General features: G+C 33.2%; 1 protein-coding gene across 7 annotated transcripts in view; it reads right to left on the minus strand.

Moving 5' to 3' along the window:
• Positions 1-639: 639 nt before the first annotated feature.
• Positions 640-20279, minus strand: part of nau (nautilus) — a 222938-nt gene continuing 203298 nt past the window's right edge. For all 7 annotated transcript variants that reach the window (XM_043430489.1, XM_043430487.1, XM_043430485.1 and 4 more), the window contains one exon: positions 640-1065. In XM_043430489.1, the coding sequence (XP_043286424.1) occupies positions 953-1065 (113 nt within the window). In that variant the 3' untranslated portion in view covers positions 640-952. The remainder of the gene's footprint in view (positions 1066-20279) is intronic.

The raw sequence follows: 20279 nt of genomic DNA on the forward strand, positions 1-20279 counted from the left end.
TTACCAAGTTCAGCTACAATAACGAAAATCGATTTGAAGGAAAAAAAATGTTAAAAATTCTTGACTTTTTCATTCAAAACGCAAAAATAATGAAGATCTCATAATTTAGCTTTACAAAATAAATAGTAAATTTTAAAAGAGCCCCCTCAGAAACCCACTTTTTTATAAAAGATTTTGAAAAATTTTTTTTTGTTCCTTAGCAGTTAAAACTGTGTACTTGAAATTGCATGTCCAAAATTGTTGTTTTGCGATGGGTTAATGCAGTGTCGAGCGACGCTGCGGTCAGCTTTGCAACGTGCTATAGATCGTACGATATCTCAATAACCATGAACGATAGGTGAAAAATGTATGAGATCTAAATTGTAAAGCGTAAAAAAAGTAATAAAAAAGTATTCAGTTTGAATTTAATCCTTTTTTCAAGATTGGCGGTACTCTTTTACACTATTCCATATTACTTTTTATTTGAAAAACACGCTCTTGAAAATACATTAATAGCACCGAAAACGTACGTTCTAAAACGAGGATTCACGTTCATATTTCTGTATATATTGGGATGAATGAATGGTGAAGGACTAGATTTATGATATCTAAGTTTGGATTAACTAACATGATCCGCGAGAGATGATGAATAATGTACCGTTTCAAACATACTTCGCCCCCATTATTTATTATCGATATTGTCACTTGTTGTTCCGTGTAATAAGTATTTACAATACATTTTTTTTTTGAGCAATTACATAAAATACACGTGCTTTATACACGGATATGATTTCAATTTGCGTACATATTGATTTATTCAATCCATACTTTTGCCATCTCTTTTTCTTTCTGTCTGTCTCTCTCCCTCTGTTTCTCTTTTCTTCCTTTTTCTTAAATTATTAAAACTATGCGTGTTAAAATTATGTCTCCGTATTTTTCTTCGTGGTTGGTGATCGATAGGTCCAACCAGCGGCTAGTAATGGCTCTCATTCGAAGTAGAGCCGCTTATACTTTGGACTATCATATTGAGGCAGTCAAGGCTACTTCCAGTATTTTGAGAACTCGTTGTTTCAGATTGTTCGAAACCTGCAAAATTAAGTAAAAAAACATCCATTAATTTTTCCATTAGATTAGATTTTTGCTATTTTATTATTATTATTTTATTTATGGTTATTATTATTTTATCTAGGTCATAATATATTCAAAGAATATATCGTTTTGCGCAGGCTCAACCTTAAAAAGTATAATTCCAGAGCACACAAAGTTCGGTGGCCTGATATCCCGACACGAAAATATGTGATACTAGATGGGATTAAAATTTTATGTAAAGTATAAAAAAAACCTATACTTCCAAAAGGTTGTGGCAATAGCTTCCCGATATTCATCTTATTCCGCCTTAGCGTGTTCGCAATATAAAATCTTAACTCTTCGTCGAGATGACGCCAGTTCATATCAAACCATCCAATAATATGGACGCTCGAGAAAGTTTTTAATTCGTTTGCAATGCTTCTACGAGATCATTTTAATTTCGTTAATTCACTTGCATAGTTTTTTAAAGAACTGCGGCGTCTCGCGTTGGTTCCTTGAAGGCTGTTGCAAATTGCAATATTGTCAGATTAAAATCCAAACGACTGGATAAACCCTTGTCACATGACGCTATACTACAGGTAAATTTGTTGGAGATGAACGTTATTCCGTGGTGAGAAAAGTGGAGAAGAAGAAAATGAAGACGAAAGAAAGACGATTGATAGAACAAAAATAGGCATATAAAGAGATCATATCTCAGGCTCGATTATTACAAGAAAGTTATGAAAAATCAAGTGACTTGTATTTGCCTGACACTAAAACAAGAAAAAGATACAAGTTTTATCTGATTGACAGATAGAAAGAGAAAGACAGGTATAGTTTGTTCTCTCTGACCGGCGATGTGGCAAAAGCGACGGAAGAACTTCACTGGAAATCTTCTGTGAGTGCGAGTCACGAAACGTCATGAGGCGTTGCTACTGACTTTTTTGACAAATTCTGTCAGTTAAAATCTCTCAATTTTCCCTCGCTCTGTGTCTCTTTCTCTTCCTCTCATGTCAGTTATTCTCCGCACTTCTCACAAAATATAGATAGAAGGTGAGTTTCTTGTCATCAACCATGATCATCCTCGTTCAATTATTGAGAGTCTGATGTGGTCGTAGTAAGGGTGGGTGAGATGAATTGAAACAAACTTGGGAGGAAAACAAAAAAGAGCCAATGCTTCATATACAGGGCGTTTGAAAAAGTGGTTGCATGATTTTTTCACCATCGAGATATGAAATCGCGGAGAAGCAAAGGAGCGTTTTTTGTCAGCTTTAACTTTGTTGGAGCGTTGGAACGAATAATCATCTCTTTATTTTTTAACATCAACACCAGGATTGAATATTTTCGTTTGAATTCTTGAGTAAATCTTTTTGTTCGTCTAAGAGTTGATAATTTTATAAAATAATTTTCTGTTCAATTACTATATTAATTTCAGTTTAATTATGATATATAATATTACAGTATTCGACAACAAGTTAATCAAGAGACAACTGTGTATTCCTAGAAATTCTCATAAGGTGATGAATCGCTTTGATAGCGTTTGAAAAAAAAAGAATCGAATTATCTTTATCAGATTAGCGCAATTGGATTATATTATCTACAGAATGAACACGATTTTTGGAAGATTCAATATATAAATGCATTTCTCGCTTGATATATAGTAGACCCAGATTCTTCAGCAAGATATCTCATCACCCTCCATTTTTCGCGCTGTCCAGGTCGATATGCTTTTCCTATGTCGCTGTGGACCGTCAACTTCACTATGCTGGGAACTTTTAACATCCTGATTTAGACGGCCAACGTCTTTCGCAGTGCTCACGCTTTCAAAAGCGGTAATACGAATATCTCGAAAGTTTGTTCGTATCCGTGAAGGTAACATACTCTATATGTATATGTCACGAGCACTTAAAACCACGGAACCCCTGCTGGAGCCAGGCTTGTACTAAGCCAGAGGAGTATAGAAGCACCATGGATTAGTCCCGCATTCACAAAAGCGTGTCAAATGAATAACTTCTACCCTGGAATCTCTGACCTTTTGACTTCAAAATAATCATGTTGATACAATACTTTAACTGCGGGGAATGTTATTCGCAGCGGAAATGGTAAAGAATTCATTGGTTTGGAACGCGTGAACTTGACTTTTGCGTTAGCATTTTATTTAGCATTCCTCCAAACTGAGTACTCTATATCGATATATACTTGCTGTCAAAGAAAATAAACCTCTAGAGGATCAGAAAACCGATATACATCGGCTCACCCTGTGATATAAACTTTGTATATAGTTGATACGTGATACCAGACACTACTTTGGGCACTTTTCGAGGACGATTTCAACTCTGAAATCCCAGGCATCTAAAGGTTAATATAGCTTCTTGGTCAGATTGTGAACATTACTTTTGGTAGTTACCGTTAGTTGCATTTTAATGTTCATAAGGGGCGTTTCACGTCGTATCCGATAGCTTGAAAAATGTTTATTTTTGAGTTCCGCAAAAAAAAAAAAGTTTCTGCAAAATTACTTTTTTTTATATTTTTTATTCATAAATTCCTCCATAATGATCGAAATTGAGACTTTTTTTTTCAAAATTGCGTTCTTAATGACCTTAACAGAAAAAAATTGTCGAAGTGTTTTTGATTAAGATTTTTAACTTTAAAATATTTAATACTGTTTTTCAGATGTGTATCTTTCCATCTGATTGAAAATGTTCCATTTCAAGCTACTATTCATTTAACAATCTTTAAGATCGGTCCGGTCATGGGTCCCCTGTAGTAATTTTTTATTTCGATTTTGCAAAGTCTAAAAAATTTTTTTTTTTTTAAATCGTTGCGAGTACCGATTTCTATCACCGTATACTCATTCTTCACTTATTTTCAGTGATTTTCAATACATTTGAATTGTTAATAGGTATTTAAAATCGTCAATAAGTAAATGTCAAGTCAGTTAGTTTTGTGAGTCCTCATTTGGAACTGAATATTCAATTCTTATAACGAAGTCTAATCCTCGGCTTAAAAAGTCTTCAATTTGGAAACGAAAGGATAATTATTTATAACTGGGGCTCCACTTTAAATTGCTCAAAATTTGTCATATTGCATCGTGATAATTAGTAATGATAAAACATGCAATATTGTGGCGGCGGAGAAGACCCAACACTAAATTTTTTTTAAAAATGTCATTGCATACTTTGTGGAATCTCCATCTTCGCGCGCGCATGTGTGTGTGTGTGTGTGTGTGTGTGTGTGTGTGTGTGTGTGTGTGTGTGTGTGTGTGTGTGTGTGTGTGTGTGTGTGTGTGTGTGTGTGTGTCCATTTCTACTCGGCCAATGATTCCGTAAACGCATCCAAAGATGTTCCAGGTCATTCTAACCACTCAGACGTGTCCAACGATTTCGCACACACATCCAAAGATGTTCTGGACCAAACCAACAATTTCTATGAGTCCGACAATTCCGTACACACATCCAAAAACGTTGTGAACCCACCCAACGATTCTGCACAGCCTCCAAAGATGTAGCGGACCCACCCAAACATCCCTACAATCCGAAGATTTCACCGGGTGTATATAAACCGTCAAAATTCCCTTAGGGAAAAAAAGGTTTGGACAAGTGCATTGATGTTTCTGTGTTTCCTGATCATATCACGAAAAATGTGATAAAAATTTCATAAAAAAAATTATGAAGCCAACTGCAAATAATTTCAACGGAATAATTGGAAAAAATTTCACAAATTTTGAAAAAAAAACATTACATTAAAAAAAATACAAATCTGTAATTATTTTTTCCAAGTGAAAAAGTAAAGTGAAAAAACTTCAAATAAAGCATGAGAAATTAAAATCGATATATCGCGCTTGAAAACATTTTGAAAAACGATGCTCCATTTTTCTTATTTTATTCTAACAACTAAATCAATTTAAAAAAATCCATCTAAGTTACTTACAGCAATAAAATTAATGATATCAATTTGAAGCCAAGTATTTCTAATAAATGGAAAAAATTTACCACTTGAGTTACGTGCAGCACTAAAATTTATGAATGACGCTGAAGTTTCCAACGTTGGAGTCCAACGAAATGATCGAAAAAAAACTCTTCAATAATTTCAGTAATTCTCCTATTTTGTTTCCTGCCAAATTTGCGATTCGTAGTTTTTCAAGCTGCACCAACGATTCGTGAAATAAAAAACTGGTGAATTAAAAACGTTTTTTTCGTTCATTTCGTTGGACTCCAACGTTGGAAACTTCAGCGTCGTAATTTATGATAGCAATCGGAGGACAAGTGATTTATGATTAACTCCAAATTTCAAGATTATGGAATTGTTCTAGGAAGCTTTTAAATCCAAAAAAAAATCACACGAATGCTAATCATTTGTTACTCTATGGTGGCAGAGATTTATAAGAAAATCGATTCTTTTCAGACTTTCAGGAGCTTCTGATATTATTCACAATATTCGACGTCGATTGGATCGATACAAATTATGTTTAAGTATGAGTTAGAAGTACTTGTCAGGCCCATCACTATTCATTCAAATAAAAATCATAAAAAGACGAAATTGTACGGCAGAACCTGGTTAAAAATGTATTGAAATGTGTTGCATTTTTAGTTCAATGTTCTTAATAATAGTATAGGTTAGTACTTACACCGAATGGAATTGATTCGCTGGAAGAAGTAAAAAGTAAAAATTGCCGTGATTGAATGCAAACTGGAGAGTTATTATTTTGAAAGCTTGAACATATTTATTGTGTCAAATTTTTTCCATTTATCGATGCACAATAATATCCCTTGTATATTACAGGACAACTCGTTTTCATTCTTATTAAATTAGGGCAATTAAGTGAAAATAAGAAAAATGGGGCATCGTTTTTCAAAATGTTTTCAAGCGCGATATTTCGATTTTAATTTCTCATGTTTTATTTAAGGTTTTTCACTTTACAAAATAATTACAGATTTGTATTTTTTTTAAGTAAGGTCTTCGGGTGCTATAGAAGAGTAATATATTTGATATTTTTTCAACGTTTTAAATAATTTTCATTGCGAAGTTTGAGAACTTTTTTTTTCATCGAGAAGGGATGATCAAACGTATAACAGACTATTCGAAAGTGCTTGATTACAAAATTTCTATTGGCAAATCGAAACTGAGGCAATCAGTATTTTTTTCAGTTTGCATTGGTGGAAATTTTTTCATCAAAAAGACTAAATTGATAATCACGGAGAGTTTTCACTTCAATTCCAACAAAGTAAAATTTAAGTTCGAAATAAAATATGTCCGCGTGTGTGTATATGTGTGTATTAGGGTAGTCGTTATTTGGGGTCTTTTAAAACAATGCTTAACCCTCGACCATGCGGGTTGAAGTTTTCCGTTTAAAATACATGGAATTTTTCTGCGTCTGTGGTCACGATTTTACTGTGGGCCTCAATACGTTTGGAAAATCTTGAAATTTTCAGAAATTATTTTACAAGCATGTTGCTACGCGGAAAAAATTTTCAAAGCTCCTATCCTTAAAATGTTCTATAGCATCATCATACTAACCCATTAATGCGCAAAACGATATTTTTGGACACACAATTTCAAGTACGCAGTTTTGACTGAAAAACAAAAGAAAAATTCTCCAAAATCTGATATAGGGGGTTTTTGAGGGTGCTCTTTCAGAACCTGGCGTTTATTTTTTTAAATTAAATCAAAATCTTCATTATTTTTGCGTTTTGAATTGGAAAGTCAAAAATTTTGAACGTTTTTTTCCCTCAAATCGATTTCCGTTACTGTTGCTGCACTCAAATAACCATATTAAGGCCAGCAAAAGTGTTTTCAATGTCTGACCTTTCCGGAACATTGGTTATAACCAGTATTTTTCTCGAAAGACTCAACAAAGAAATGTAACAGAACAAAAAGTGTTGAGAATCATCTAAAGAATACGCCTGATTTTTTTCAAAAATTTTCTAGCTAGTTTTGTATTTTTCAATTTCGACTAATTTTGTAAAATTTTTGAAGTTCTGAAAAGATTCACACGCATTCTTCGGATGATTCTAAACAATTTTTGTTATATAATTTTTTTGTAAAGTTGAAACTTTTTGAAAAAAAATTATTTTCCATCGAATAATAAATAGGTTCATAATTTTCTTCTTAAAAAGTTTCAACTTAAAAAAAAAAATTATATAACAAAAATTGTTTAGAATCATCCAAAGAATGTGAATCTTTTCAAAGATTTTAAAAATTTATCGAAATTGAAAAATACAAAAATAGCTAGAAAATTTTTGAAAAAAATCACACGTATTCTTTAGAAGATTCTCAATACTTTTTGTTCTGGAACATTTCTTCGTTATGTCAAGACTTTCGAGAAAAAAAATCATACAGATTTTCATCATGCTGTTTTGCAAAAGCCGCCATTATGCAAAAACTGAGTAAGAAAAAATGTTTATAACCAGTGTTCTGGACTCGTCAGACCTTAAGAACATCTTTGCTGGCGATAATATGGTTATTTGAGAGCAGCAACAGTAAGGGAAATCGCTTTGAAAAAAAAAAATGTTAGAAAATCTTGACTTTTCAATTAAAAACGAATAAATAATGAAGATTTTGATTTAATTTTACAAAATAAATGCAAGATTCTGAAAGAGCACTCTCAAAAACCCCCTATATCAGATTTTGTTCTTTAGTTAAAACTGCGTACTTGAAATTGTGTGTCCAAAATTGTCGTTTTGCGCATTAATGGGTTCTTATAGTGATGCTATACAACATTTTAAGGGTAGGAGTTTTGAAAATTTTTTTCGTGTAGCAACATGCTTGTAAAACAATTTATGGAAATTTCAAGATTTTCCAAATGTATTGAGGCCCACAGTATAATCGTGACCACAAACGCAGAAAAATTCCATGTATTATGAACAGAAAACTTCAACCCCCATGGTCGAGGGTTGAGCATTGTTCTACAAATCTGACAAAATTACAGCATTACTTTTTATGTATTTCGAACCAATTTAGGGGGTGAAAAGGGTAAAATAAATTTGATCCCAAATAACTACCACCCTAGTGGGTATTAAAATACCTAAAACAACTTGCATGCATAATACAACGATTTTTACTTTCAAAAAAACTGATTCGGCTTGAGGGGGTCACCCCCCATGGCAACCGCATTTTTTGGGGTTTCCTCAATTTTTTGCGACGAGAAAAAAACACAGACTTAAAATTTAAAGAGTTTATTCATTGGTATTTCAACTTTAGGATAGAATTTTTTAACTCTGATGTCTCGAGTTAATTCCGTGTAAAATTAATCCACAGGATCCCATATGCTTCTCCATGGTGTCCACGATTCCCGGGGGTCCCGTTTATCTGCGATCAAAAAACCGAGGAGCGTTTTGATTTGTAAAGCAGTGGGCTATTGCCTGAACTAAAATCATACAGAAATATCGAAATTGAAGGATTATTGAGCTATGCAACATTTTGAAAAATTGAAATAAGGTTTTTCTAAACGGAAAAATCCTTCAATGTTTAATATTTCTGTATAATTTTAATTCAGGTGATAACCACTGCTTTACTAATCCAAACGCTCCTTGGTTTTTTGATTTCAGATAAACCGATCCCCTGGAATCGTGGAGACTATGAAGAAACATATACGTTCCTGTGGAGTAGCTTTACACCGAATCTACCAGAGATATCGGAGTTAAAAAATTCTACCATCGAGTTGAAATACCATTGAATAAACCCTTTAAATTTCAAAAGTCTATGTTTTTTTTCTTTGCCGCAAGAAAATTGTGAAAAAACTATGTGAAATATATGTTGGATTTAATTTCTCCAATCGATCAATATCGCGTTATCTTGAAAAAAGATTCGAGTGCCTTAGTCATTGAAATCCTGTCGTTATTTAACGACATTGAAATTTATTATTCGTTTTAATTTATTGAGTTTTTAAATAAATTAGTCGTAATTTGATTAAAAAATTTTTGTTTCCTTTTTTTTGATATCTCTTTCAATGAGACAGGGAATAATTTTAATTAAAAAATTTTTCAATAAATGTCTTTTCGCAAGTACACTCTGATGGGTGATAATATGATCATTACATCTGAACGGTAGTCTCAGTGAATAAACCCTACATATATGTTACTCATACATGTAGTGTGCATTTCTTGGTACGAACAAAAAATGAAATAACAATAACAGAATGTCATCTATATTGTGCCCTAACATGAAGAATTTGATTTTCCAATATCCTGTAAAACTTTTTCAAGTTCACAGTGCACAAAAAGTAGTCAAATCAAACCTTAAGTAATGCTGTTAAAAAATTGGAGACAAGTACATTTATGTTTGATGTCACCTGGACAGTAGTCTCAGTGAAACCCTATGTGAAACTCATGTAGTTCAAAACACGAATGCACGATGATTTATAAGAAGTTGTTCGATCTGTTCTCTCGAAACTTGCTTCAAATGAGCAATTCATTACTAAAGGTTATAAAAAAAAACCATTTCAAACGCAATGAATAAAAAAATGAATCTGTTAAATCATGGTAATGCGTGAAAAACGTTTGGTTCAAAGGAACAAAACGTGGTCAAATAAATGCAAAAGTGACGAGTACATCGGATGACGAGTGAAAAAAATTCAAAACATAATGGTATGTAAAAAAAATTACGAAACCAACTGTAAATAATTTCAACAAAACAATTAAGAAAAGCTTTCACAAATCATGAAAAAATATTATATTAAATAAAATACAAATCTGTAATTATATTGTAAAGGAAAAAAAATTCAAATAGGACGTGAGAAATTCATTCTTACGGGAAGCACCCGGAACTTGAGAAAGTTCCAGTGAATCAAAAAAGTTACCATCTGAGTTATGTGCAGCACTACAATTTATGGCATCAATCGGAGGATAAGTATTTTATTAGTATATAATACATAATTTTTCACAATATGAAATTGTTCTGAGAAACGTTCAAATCCAAAAAAAAATAGCATCGAAGGTAAAAGTCATTTGTTACTCTATGGTGGCAGAGACTTACTTAGAAGAAAATCGATTCTTCTCAGACTTTCAGGATCCCCTGGTATTCACAATATTCGACGTCGATTTCGTATACGTATCGGTACAAATTATGTTTAAATATGTGCTAAAAGTACTTGTCCGGCCCATCACTTTTCATTCAAATTGCTCATTCAAATAAAAATCAGGGCTCTTCTAGATCTGATGGATCACATCTATGCGTACAGAGGGAAACAGAGGGAATTTAAAAAATTACCTCCAAGAGATTTTAACTTAATTGCATTCATTATAAAAAAATGCAAACAAATTTTTCTGTAATATCCAAGAGATATTATTGCGTATTTATGAAAAAGTATCCTTCGCACGATAAGCATTGTCCGGCTTCCAAATTAACTCCCCAGTTTATATTGAAATGACGGCAATTTTTACTACACGTTTTCTTCTTCAAACGAATTTTATTCGTTATAGTAACTAATCTATTCTATTACTGAAGATATTCAGCTGATAATAAATCGCAATTCAATAAATTTTCGAGCAGATTCGTCTGTACAATTTCGTTTTTTTATGGTCACGTACATAATTGCACTTTGTTGAAATCAAAATTAAAAAATGAGTGCGACACGGGCATTTCTTGAAATTCGATGAAAAGTGATTCCCTAGTGTATTACTATATACCCTTTCTTAAAAAAAAATTTTCGATATATCGGAATGTAAAGCCTCTATCCGTTGCAATGGTTTCGTTTACGCGATGCCATGAATTGTTGCGAAGAGATAGTTGCCGTCGAGCATATGTGGAATGATGTCCAAATTCAAGTGGGCGTGTAACGCCGGCGTTAATGCTAGTTCCATAAAAATAACGCAGAAATTAACGTCTAGTTTGATTTTTATTTGAATGAGCAATTTGAATGAAAAGTGATGGGCCGGACAAGTACTTTTAGCACATATTTAAACATAATTTGTACCGATACGTATACGAAATCGACGTCGAATATTGTGAATACCAGGGGATCCTGAAAGTCTGAGAAGAATCGATTTTCTTCTAAGTAAGTCTCTGCCACCATAGAGTAACAAATGACTTTTACCTTCGATGCGATTTTTTTTTGGATTTGAACGTTTCTCAGAACAATTTCATATTGTGAAAAATTATGTATTATATACTAATAAAATACTTATCCTCCGATTGATGCCATAAATTGTAGTGCTGCACATAACTCAGATGGTAACTTTTTTGATTCACTGGAACTTTCTCAAGTTCCGGGTGCTTCCCGTAAGAATGAATTTCTCACGTACTATTTGAATTTTTTTTTTCCTTTACAATATAATTACAGATTTGTATTTTTTTTAATATAATATTTTTTCATGATTTGTGAAAGCTTTTCTTAATTGTTTTGTTGAAATTATTTACAGTTGGTTTCGTAATTTTTTTTACATACCATTATGTTTTGAATTTTTTTCACTCGTCATCCGATGTACTCGTCACTTTTGCATTTATTTGACCACGTTTTGTTCCTTTGAACCAAACGTTTTTCACGCATTACCATGATTTAACAGATTCATTTTTTTATTCATTGCGTTTGAAATGGTTTTTTTTTATAACCTTTAGTAATGAATTGCTCATTTGAAGCAAGTTTCGAGAGAACAGATCGAACAACTTCTTATAAATCATCGTGCATTCGTGTTTTGAACTACATGAGTGTCACATAGGGTTTCACTGTTCATATTACCATACTCAGAGATGCAAAGTGGATGCACATATGTCGATGCACAACATTTTCAGTCTGCCTGTAGTCACCAAGGTTAAACCGGAGAAAGAAAAAGTATAAAACGTGTCAAGACCAACATAATTGCATATTTTTCAATATATGCATTGCATTCTGAAACCATAAATTCTTATACCATTCATAAATGAGCCATCGATGACTTTTTGTAGCATTTTGAATTATTTTTATTATTTATTTTAATAAATATCCATATTCCATGATCAGAAATAGGAAATAATGATTATACTTGACGCACATGTCAATACGCAGGATTTTCAAAGTTTGAAAGTATCCGCTGTGATTTATTCATCTTTATTTTTCTACCACAGAGTCATTAAATTAATTATGCCAAAACTACAAGTAAAAAAGACAGCGTACTTAAAAGCAAACAGAACTCGAAATTGTTTGATGTATAGGTGCATTGGCTTTAGAAGACAGCAATTTCAGACCTATCCAGGAGTAAGTAGTTGATGACTTTAGTAATGAATTTCTCTATACGCACTACAGTCGAAACCAAAAAATGAAATGATCGGCATTCCTGCCGCTTTAAAGAAATATCATAGTTCACAGGTGCTCTCTGCATACCAGAAATACAAACTTTGATTCTATAGAGAAAAACATTTCAGAATTTCTTGAATTACATTTTTGAAAGTTATTATGTCACTTTCAAGAAAAAAAAAGTAAAAGACATATGGTGCATGTTAAAGCAAGCAAAATGGATTAATTTTTTATATCTCCATGGTTATACGCAGATAAAATATTTGATCCCATCCAAAAATGATCAAGTGTAGACTTGCAAACATGTATTTTTCAACTCATAATGCAAATCACAAACATGGCGTGGATATACTCAATATACATATCGCTTCATCAAACTTTAGAGATGTCCATTGCATTTCAAAGATACAAATCCTTGCCTTCCAATCGCAACCCTTCCTGCCACAAATTGCTGTAATTCAACATTATAACTTTAAAATTTTTTTCATGGTGTTGGAGGTTAAAACAAAAAAATGGAGTCGTGTCAAAGTTGAGCCTCACTTGTAAATAATTACCATGAAAATTTTGTAATAACCGTCTGATTTAGTTTGGAACGCTGCCTCAACCCCTTCACTGTGAGTGACACACATAAGGGCAAAAAAAAGTCGTGCCATTTTTGTGTCATGACACATATAGGGGCATTTAAAAAAATATATATATTTCTACTGCACCGATTCTATTGAAATTTGGTACACCATGGTTTTTGGGGTCGCTGATTACGAATTCGGCATCAGATTTTCAAAATTCAAAAGGGCGGATCCAATATGGCGGACGCAAATGTGAAAAATGCTTTGATTTCGACAAAAGTGAGTACCTCATGGTTTTTGGGGTCACTGAATTTGAATTCGACATCAGATTTTTAAAATTTAAATTAGCGGATCCAATATGGCAGCTGCAAATTCGAAAAATGGATTGATTTAGACGAAAGTGGTTTTCGGGGCTGCTGAATTCGAATCTGGAATCGGTTTTTCAAAATTCAATAGGGCGGATTCAATATTCCATTAACGTCCAAGCGTCCCAATTTTTTACCAAACTTTCAACGTGATTATTTTTCATGTTATTGGCGTTGAAAAAAATTTATTTTCACATATATCGACGCAGAATTTTATGCTTTTTCAGAATATTGGTACAAAAATCCGATTAGACATAAAGGAAAAAAAATATGGCCGATTGAAACGTGAAAAACGTGAACATTTTTGAAAAAAAACTTTTTTTGAATTTTTTTTACAATGTTACCGCGAAGAATTCATACTGTAATCATGATCAGGGGTGTTCGCAATAGTTGATGTTCAACAGGGAATTTTTATGTAATTATTGAACCATTCCTTTTTACAATATGGCGGCGAAAATGTAAATATTCTACAAAAACATAAGCTAATTTTTTACTCGGAAACTATTGAGCTTAGCACAAATTATGTAAGTACAAAAATATCTTAGAATTGATCAAAGAATATCCTCAAATTTTTTAAAAATTTTTGAGATGATTTTTGGTTTTCCAAAATATCAAAAAAATTAAAATTGCCAATTTTTTTTTTCTTCAAAAATTTGAGGGTATTCTTTAACCAATTCTAAGATATTCTTGTTCCTAGATAGTTTGTGCTATACTCAATCGTTACCGAGAAAAAAATTAGCTTATTTTTGTAGCATATTTACGTTCTTGCCGTCATAATGTAAAAAGGAGTGATTCGATAATTACATAGGCATACTATTTATCGAAACAATACGAATCACTTTATGCGTCCAAGCACATTGCTATTGTTTAGAAATTTGTCTACTTTGGAGTGCTCTGTCTTTCAATTTCATCTTCTCGAAGGTAATATAGAGTTACAGCAGTCTAAGCTATCGAAGCTGGTTTTGAATTCTCTAAATGATGTTTGACTAATAATCAGTAATAAGTCGCCCAAGTAGTCTTCGTTTCTGGTAAACAGATTGATACTTATAGTCTTCATTTAGTGATACCCGGCTTCTGAAAATGAACCAATATAAAACAAGTTTTTTCAAATTCCAATTTATGCAGATATCCAGAGAGCATATCAAAAGATGCGGTAGCTGCTCGACGCCAAGTATTAAGGTAGCGCTGCACTTACACGTACGAACTTAAAGTTTGAGCCGCGGCGTACAATGAAGTCCAATGAACATACGGTGCTCTCGGCTACACGGTTTTGTCAAAGCTTGTACACTCTGCCTCTCGGAAGAAAAGTTAAAAAGGGTTCAAATGGCAATTTAATCGAGAAACGTGGTCGAACATTTGAGATAAAAGTTTTCATATTGTTTTGTATTGCGCCTATCAGTTCGCCCACCGTACACTATTGCCACGTTGTCGTGGCTGGTCATGCGCCCGTTACGCGTCACGTAAAATTAACACAGTTCATCAGTTGATGTCTTCGAAACTAGATGTAAATAAAGTGTTATCCAGTGACGTGTTAAGTATAGGTATCGCGTACAAAATGACTCATTTTTAATCTCTAATATCTCGAAAACTACATGGTAAATCGATTTGAAATTTTGACAGTCGGTCCGAGAAGACTATCTTTACAAAATTTTTTAATTTCAGTTGATTCTTCGAAACTAGATGTAAATAAAGTGTTATCCAGTGACGTGTTAAGTATAGGTATCGCGTACAAAATGACTCATTTTTAATCTCTAATATCTCGAAAACTACATGGTAAATCGATTTGAAATTTTGACAGTCGGTCCGAGAAGACTATCTTTACAAAATTTTTTAATTTCAGTTGATTCTTAAGATTTCAACAAAAGTACAGAACTATCTTAAAAGAAAAAACGATAGTGAAAAATAAAAGCCCGCGCAAGTCTTGCCGCACTCGTATATACGCGAATATGTCATAGTGTTTTTCAAATCGTTTCCACACATAAACTTTGCAGTTAAAAATCTGAAAATTCCTTAGCGGATTGTACGACCAGGATTTCGGTCGAAACGATTACAAAAACGACCAAAAACTACCGATTTCGGTCGTTTTGACCGAAAGGGTAGGGTTGGCGACGATTTTTTTTCGATTTTTCTCTTTCTATTAGTCTATGTTGTAAGTAAATCTATTTACTCAATCCCAAAATATGAGAATTTAGACGATTAAAATCGAGTGTTTCGGAATGCTTCAATCGCTTGGAGTTACAAAGACTTGAATAGGGTTTTCTTACATTTGGACATATGTCCTTTGCACGAAACGTGACTTTTGTCCCATTTCGTTCCACCCAGTTCACTAAATGCGACGACCCCCTCTATTCATGCCCGATCGAGCGGGAAAGCCAGCGCGCGAAGACTCGTTCCCTTTCTCTACCACTCGTAGTAGCGTGCCTGGCAAGATATTTATATATGGGTCATTTCACAAATTATGGAACTAATTTGTGCCGGAGTGTCTGAATTACGAGTAATGCTCATAGCTTTGCAAAAGTACGTGCTACCATGAGCTTTCATGATTTCGAAGTTATAGACGTTTCAGAATTTGAAAATTTGCAATTTTTGACTTTTTGTGTTGGAAATATCGAACCTCTGAATTATTTTTCGCAACATCAAACGTAGTGATTTTTATGTAAAAAAATCTTAGCTTTTCGATAAAAATATTTTCAATATTTTCTCCGGTATCAAGAAGATCCCGAATATCGATTATAACTTGAAAATTTTTTTCCCTCTAATATATAACTAAAAAAATTTTTTTAAATATTTTTTTTCGAAAAGTTGAGACATTTTTATAAAGTAACAGTGCAAATTTATTTTGGGATTCTTAAAAAATAAACCACGAAACCATTATGTTGAAAGTTTTGCCATGAATCCCTCAGAAGCCATCATTTATAGGTTGTAATTCAACGATCTCAATATACATTTAACATTGTATTCAGTGGCTACGTACTTGAATATGTATATAAAAAACATGACAGGTGCGAAAAAATATATAGATATTGTAGAAAAAGATGCATTATGTCTATATTACCTTTACTCATTTCGACACTATTTGACATAGAAACACTTTCAACAAGGGATTTCAACCTATAAATGACGCGATGTCCGTTGCGGCAGCACGGCACACACCGATAATGCATAACTTTCAACTTAATTGTTTTATGGTTGATTTTTGAAGAATCCCAAAATAAAATAGCATTATTCCTTTATAAAAAAAAAGTCTGAACTTTTAAAAAAAAATATTTGAAAATTTTTTAAAAATACATTAGTAGAGAAAGCGATTATAGAATCATAATCGCTTTTTTCGGAATTTTCCTGGTGCCGGAAAATATTGAAAATATTTTTATCGAAAAGCTGAGATTTTTTTACATAAAAATCACTACGTTTAATGTTATGTTTCAAAAAATAATTCAGAGATTCGATATTTCCAACACAAAAAGTCAACAATCGTAAATTTTCAAATTTTGAAACCTCTATAACTTCAAAACGACTCGACAGAAAAATTCGAAAAAAATCATGAAAGCTCACAATGGCCCGTACTTTTGAGAAGCAATGGACCATAACTCATAATTCAGAGCCTCCGGCACAAATTAATTCCATAATTAGTAGACCCATGTACTACCGGGGAAAAGTTTCCAAAAATGTTCCCACGCTCTTTTTTGAGCTACTGAGCCGCTGATTTAAATATTTGGATGCAACAAAGCACATTTTGAAGTGAAAATATTTAACTTTATTTTGGAGTTTCCGAAAATGTTCCCACGCTCTTTTTTGAGCTACTGAGCCGCTGATTTAGATATTTGGATGCAACAAAGCACATTTTGAAGTGAAAATATTTAACTTTATTTTGGTGCATTCAAAAAGTCTCTACTAATTTTTTTACGGGTAATGCGTCATTTAAAAATTTGATTTTTTTTTCAATTTGTCCTCAATTCGCGAGCGAATCCTCGAAGGTAGAAGGTAGTATATTCGATCAATCGTGTTTTCCCGAGCTTTCATTCGAAAACCATCCACGCCAAGTTTGTGTGTAATGTTGATAGTGAATTTGTCTATAAAATTAGAATAAAAATCTCTTAATCGTAAAATCATTCTGAGAATGCTTGAGGTGACAAAATTCTTTTGCTGATAGGGGGGTGTAACACGATTCTTTGCAAAAATCGAAATGCATTCACTATTGTTGGCTATGCTAGAATGATCTCATATTTTTTTCCTATCATGATCATTCTGTTATGTCATCGTAGCAAGAAATAATGGAGAAGGAAATTTTTAATTGACTGAAAATACAGTCAAGATCATTCGAAACTAATGTCACGGTCAGTGGCGTAACCTGCTTTTTCGGGTCGCAATGCAAAAAAAAATAGATCGGTCCCTCTTTATATAACTTGCAGTTGCGACTTCGTTCGCGTTTATGTTCTCAATTTCTGATCGTAGTGTCTTAACACATAGCAGAATCTGAAGGGGCAACGCTTCTGATATATCGGTTGGATATTGTGCTTGTACCTATTGAACATTTTTCGTCGTTTCTTGATCATCGCAGGACAAAATGACGGGAGTTATGCGTTTCACTGCGATCAGCTGATAGGGGAGATTTCTTTGAAGCAACTGTTCTCTGGAACGGTTACACGTATCTTGACCAATTTTTGCTCGTGTTTTCTACATGTGACGGACAGTATTCTTAGACATAGCTTGTTAAAATCTATGGCAAACTCACTTAGAAAACTAATATTTACGTTCAAACTTATTTACCCACGTCGAACAACCAAATTGCTCGATTATCGACAACTTCACACAATTGTACGTTGCTAGACTTTCATTTTGAGCTGTTTTTTTTTCAAGGTAAGGCCCCAACTCGACAGTGGCGGCCAAGTGGCCAAGTGAGTAAACTCTACATTGTATACAGATATATCATTCGCAATTGCACAACGGTGAAGAATATTTATATGTAATATAAAGTTTAAATACTTGGTCACTTGGCCGCTGTCGAGTTAAGACCTTACCGTTTTCAAATATAAAAAACGTCCAACAACTAACAATAAGAGAGGGTTTTTATGAAATAAAAAAAATGAAACTATTACGGAAATAAAAAAATGCTGGAAACAAAATAAATATATTTTTTAATTCATTTTTAATTTTATCATTTTTTATTAATAAAAAAAATGAATGTTAAAAAAAACAACATTGTAAAAGAGATGTGTGGTTTCAGCAAATGATTTATCTTTAAACTCTTTCTTGCTTAAGAAAATAGAAATAAACTTAAGAAAAAAAATGTTTCAAAAAAACATTAAAAAAAAATTCCGACTGAAAGATCACATAGCGAAAGATCCAACTTCATAAATTGTGACGATACAAATTTTTGAGAAAAGGCCATTTTTCAAGTTTTTTTCCAGTTTTCTTTGTTAATCATTGATCGATAAGATCGTTCCAGGGCTCATTCTCCTCGCATTTTTATTCTGTACATTTCTTTTCCAGTGGCTTTTCCATAGTAAAAGAGAAAATCGTAATCTTGTGTACAAAACTATTTAATTAACTTCAGGGGATGACGATTACCGGATAGTTCTTTATGTCAAAACTGATTAACCCTTCGTTTCCTAGCCTATTGTAGAGAACGATGAAAGTCACTGCGAAAGATTTTAAACAAACAAGAAGTACGTGGTACAAAGGGAGAACAAAATTAAATAATGGTAGCGACTATTACATCAACATGACAAAAACATCTCAGAATAAAAATCTTTCTTCCACTTGAATTTACAGACAGCCTCCGAAGTTACTTTTTCTTTTGAGGTTAAACCCTAGGTATCACACTTGAGTGTATTTAGTAAGAATTTATCGTCGATCTTCATTAAATTTACGTCTTTTCAAATCCCCCTTCGTGGTGAAGATTAAGCTACGTGACATCCTCAAATGCCGTTTTTTATTACAGCGAGAACCCATTGCTATCTATGAACGTTCGTGTAGCATGACGTTTAACTTTGGATATCTTGCTGTTTATTTTTGTCCGTCACAAGCGCATCATGATAAGTTTTTCGTTTAATGGTCCCATTTTCATTGCTGCATTTTATGATGGAAACTCTGCTAACCTTTTTTGAGATAATTTTTAATATTTCATTATGTATTGCTATTTTTCTGTTATTTTTATGAGGCAATCATTATTTCCCGAAATTTTCCATTGTATCAAGAGACTTGGTAGAGTCTCGGGACAAGTACATTGACCCGTCTGCTGGCCCGAGACTCTCGCTGAGTTATACTTTTTCTGAATAAAACGATTCGCCGTGGTGGGGGTAAAATTGACAAGTGATTTTTTTGACTTACGAAACTTCTGAGTCATCTGAGGCTTTGAAAATTGAACCGGAGATGAATTAATAAATTCTCTTTCGATTCCACCCAAAATCAGTATGATCGGTGGCGTAATTACTGAGAAAAAACTTTGCACGGACTCAGGATGATGCAAAAGTTACCAACACATTCAAGAATTTATGTGTCCGTATTTATAAACACCATCAAAGGCACTTTGATGCTCTCGAGTTTCTGATTCGTTGGATCTGACGACATCCATTTTTAGACGTTATGATTGGTTGTTGATGATTGGAAATCTGACGTCAAATTCAGAACGTAGCACACGGTAGCACAACAGATAATTAAAAAACGTAGCACGGTAACAGGAATCATAAATTCAATCGATATACACTACCGGTCAAAAGTTTCCGGCCAAAAGTCCGGAAAAGTTCTCGCACTCTTTTTTGTGCCACGACGCCGCTAGTCAATATATCGGAATGCAACATGACGCATTTTAAAGCAGAGATACTTGGCTTCAATTTGGGTTTTTTTGAAAAGTTTCTACGACTTTTTTTACGGGTGCTACATCGCATTGAAACGGTTCGTTTTTTGGCGTTATTTTTATCGTTTTCAACTGGACCACGTTTGGAGATAAAAATTTTTGTTCTTAGTTTTGCGAGCGCGTCTTCAAAGGCACAAGCCTCAGCGTCAATTTTGTTTTTTACGATTTGATACGATTTATGAGTTTGATATGATTTTTTTTTCGCAGCATTATCTTGTTTTTAGTAAAAAAAGACA

The sequence above is a fragment of the Venturia canescens genome, chromosome 10, assembly GCF_019457755.1.
Source record: "Venturia canescens isolate UGA chromosome 10, ASM1945775v1, whole genome shotgun sequence".
NCBI classification, from domain to species: Eukaryota; Metazoa; Arthropoda; class Insecta; order Hymenoptera; family Ichneumonidae; genus Venturia; species Venturia canescens.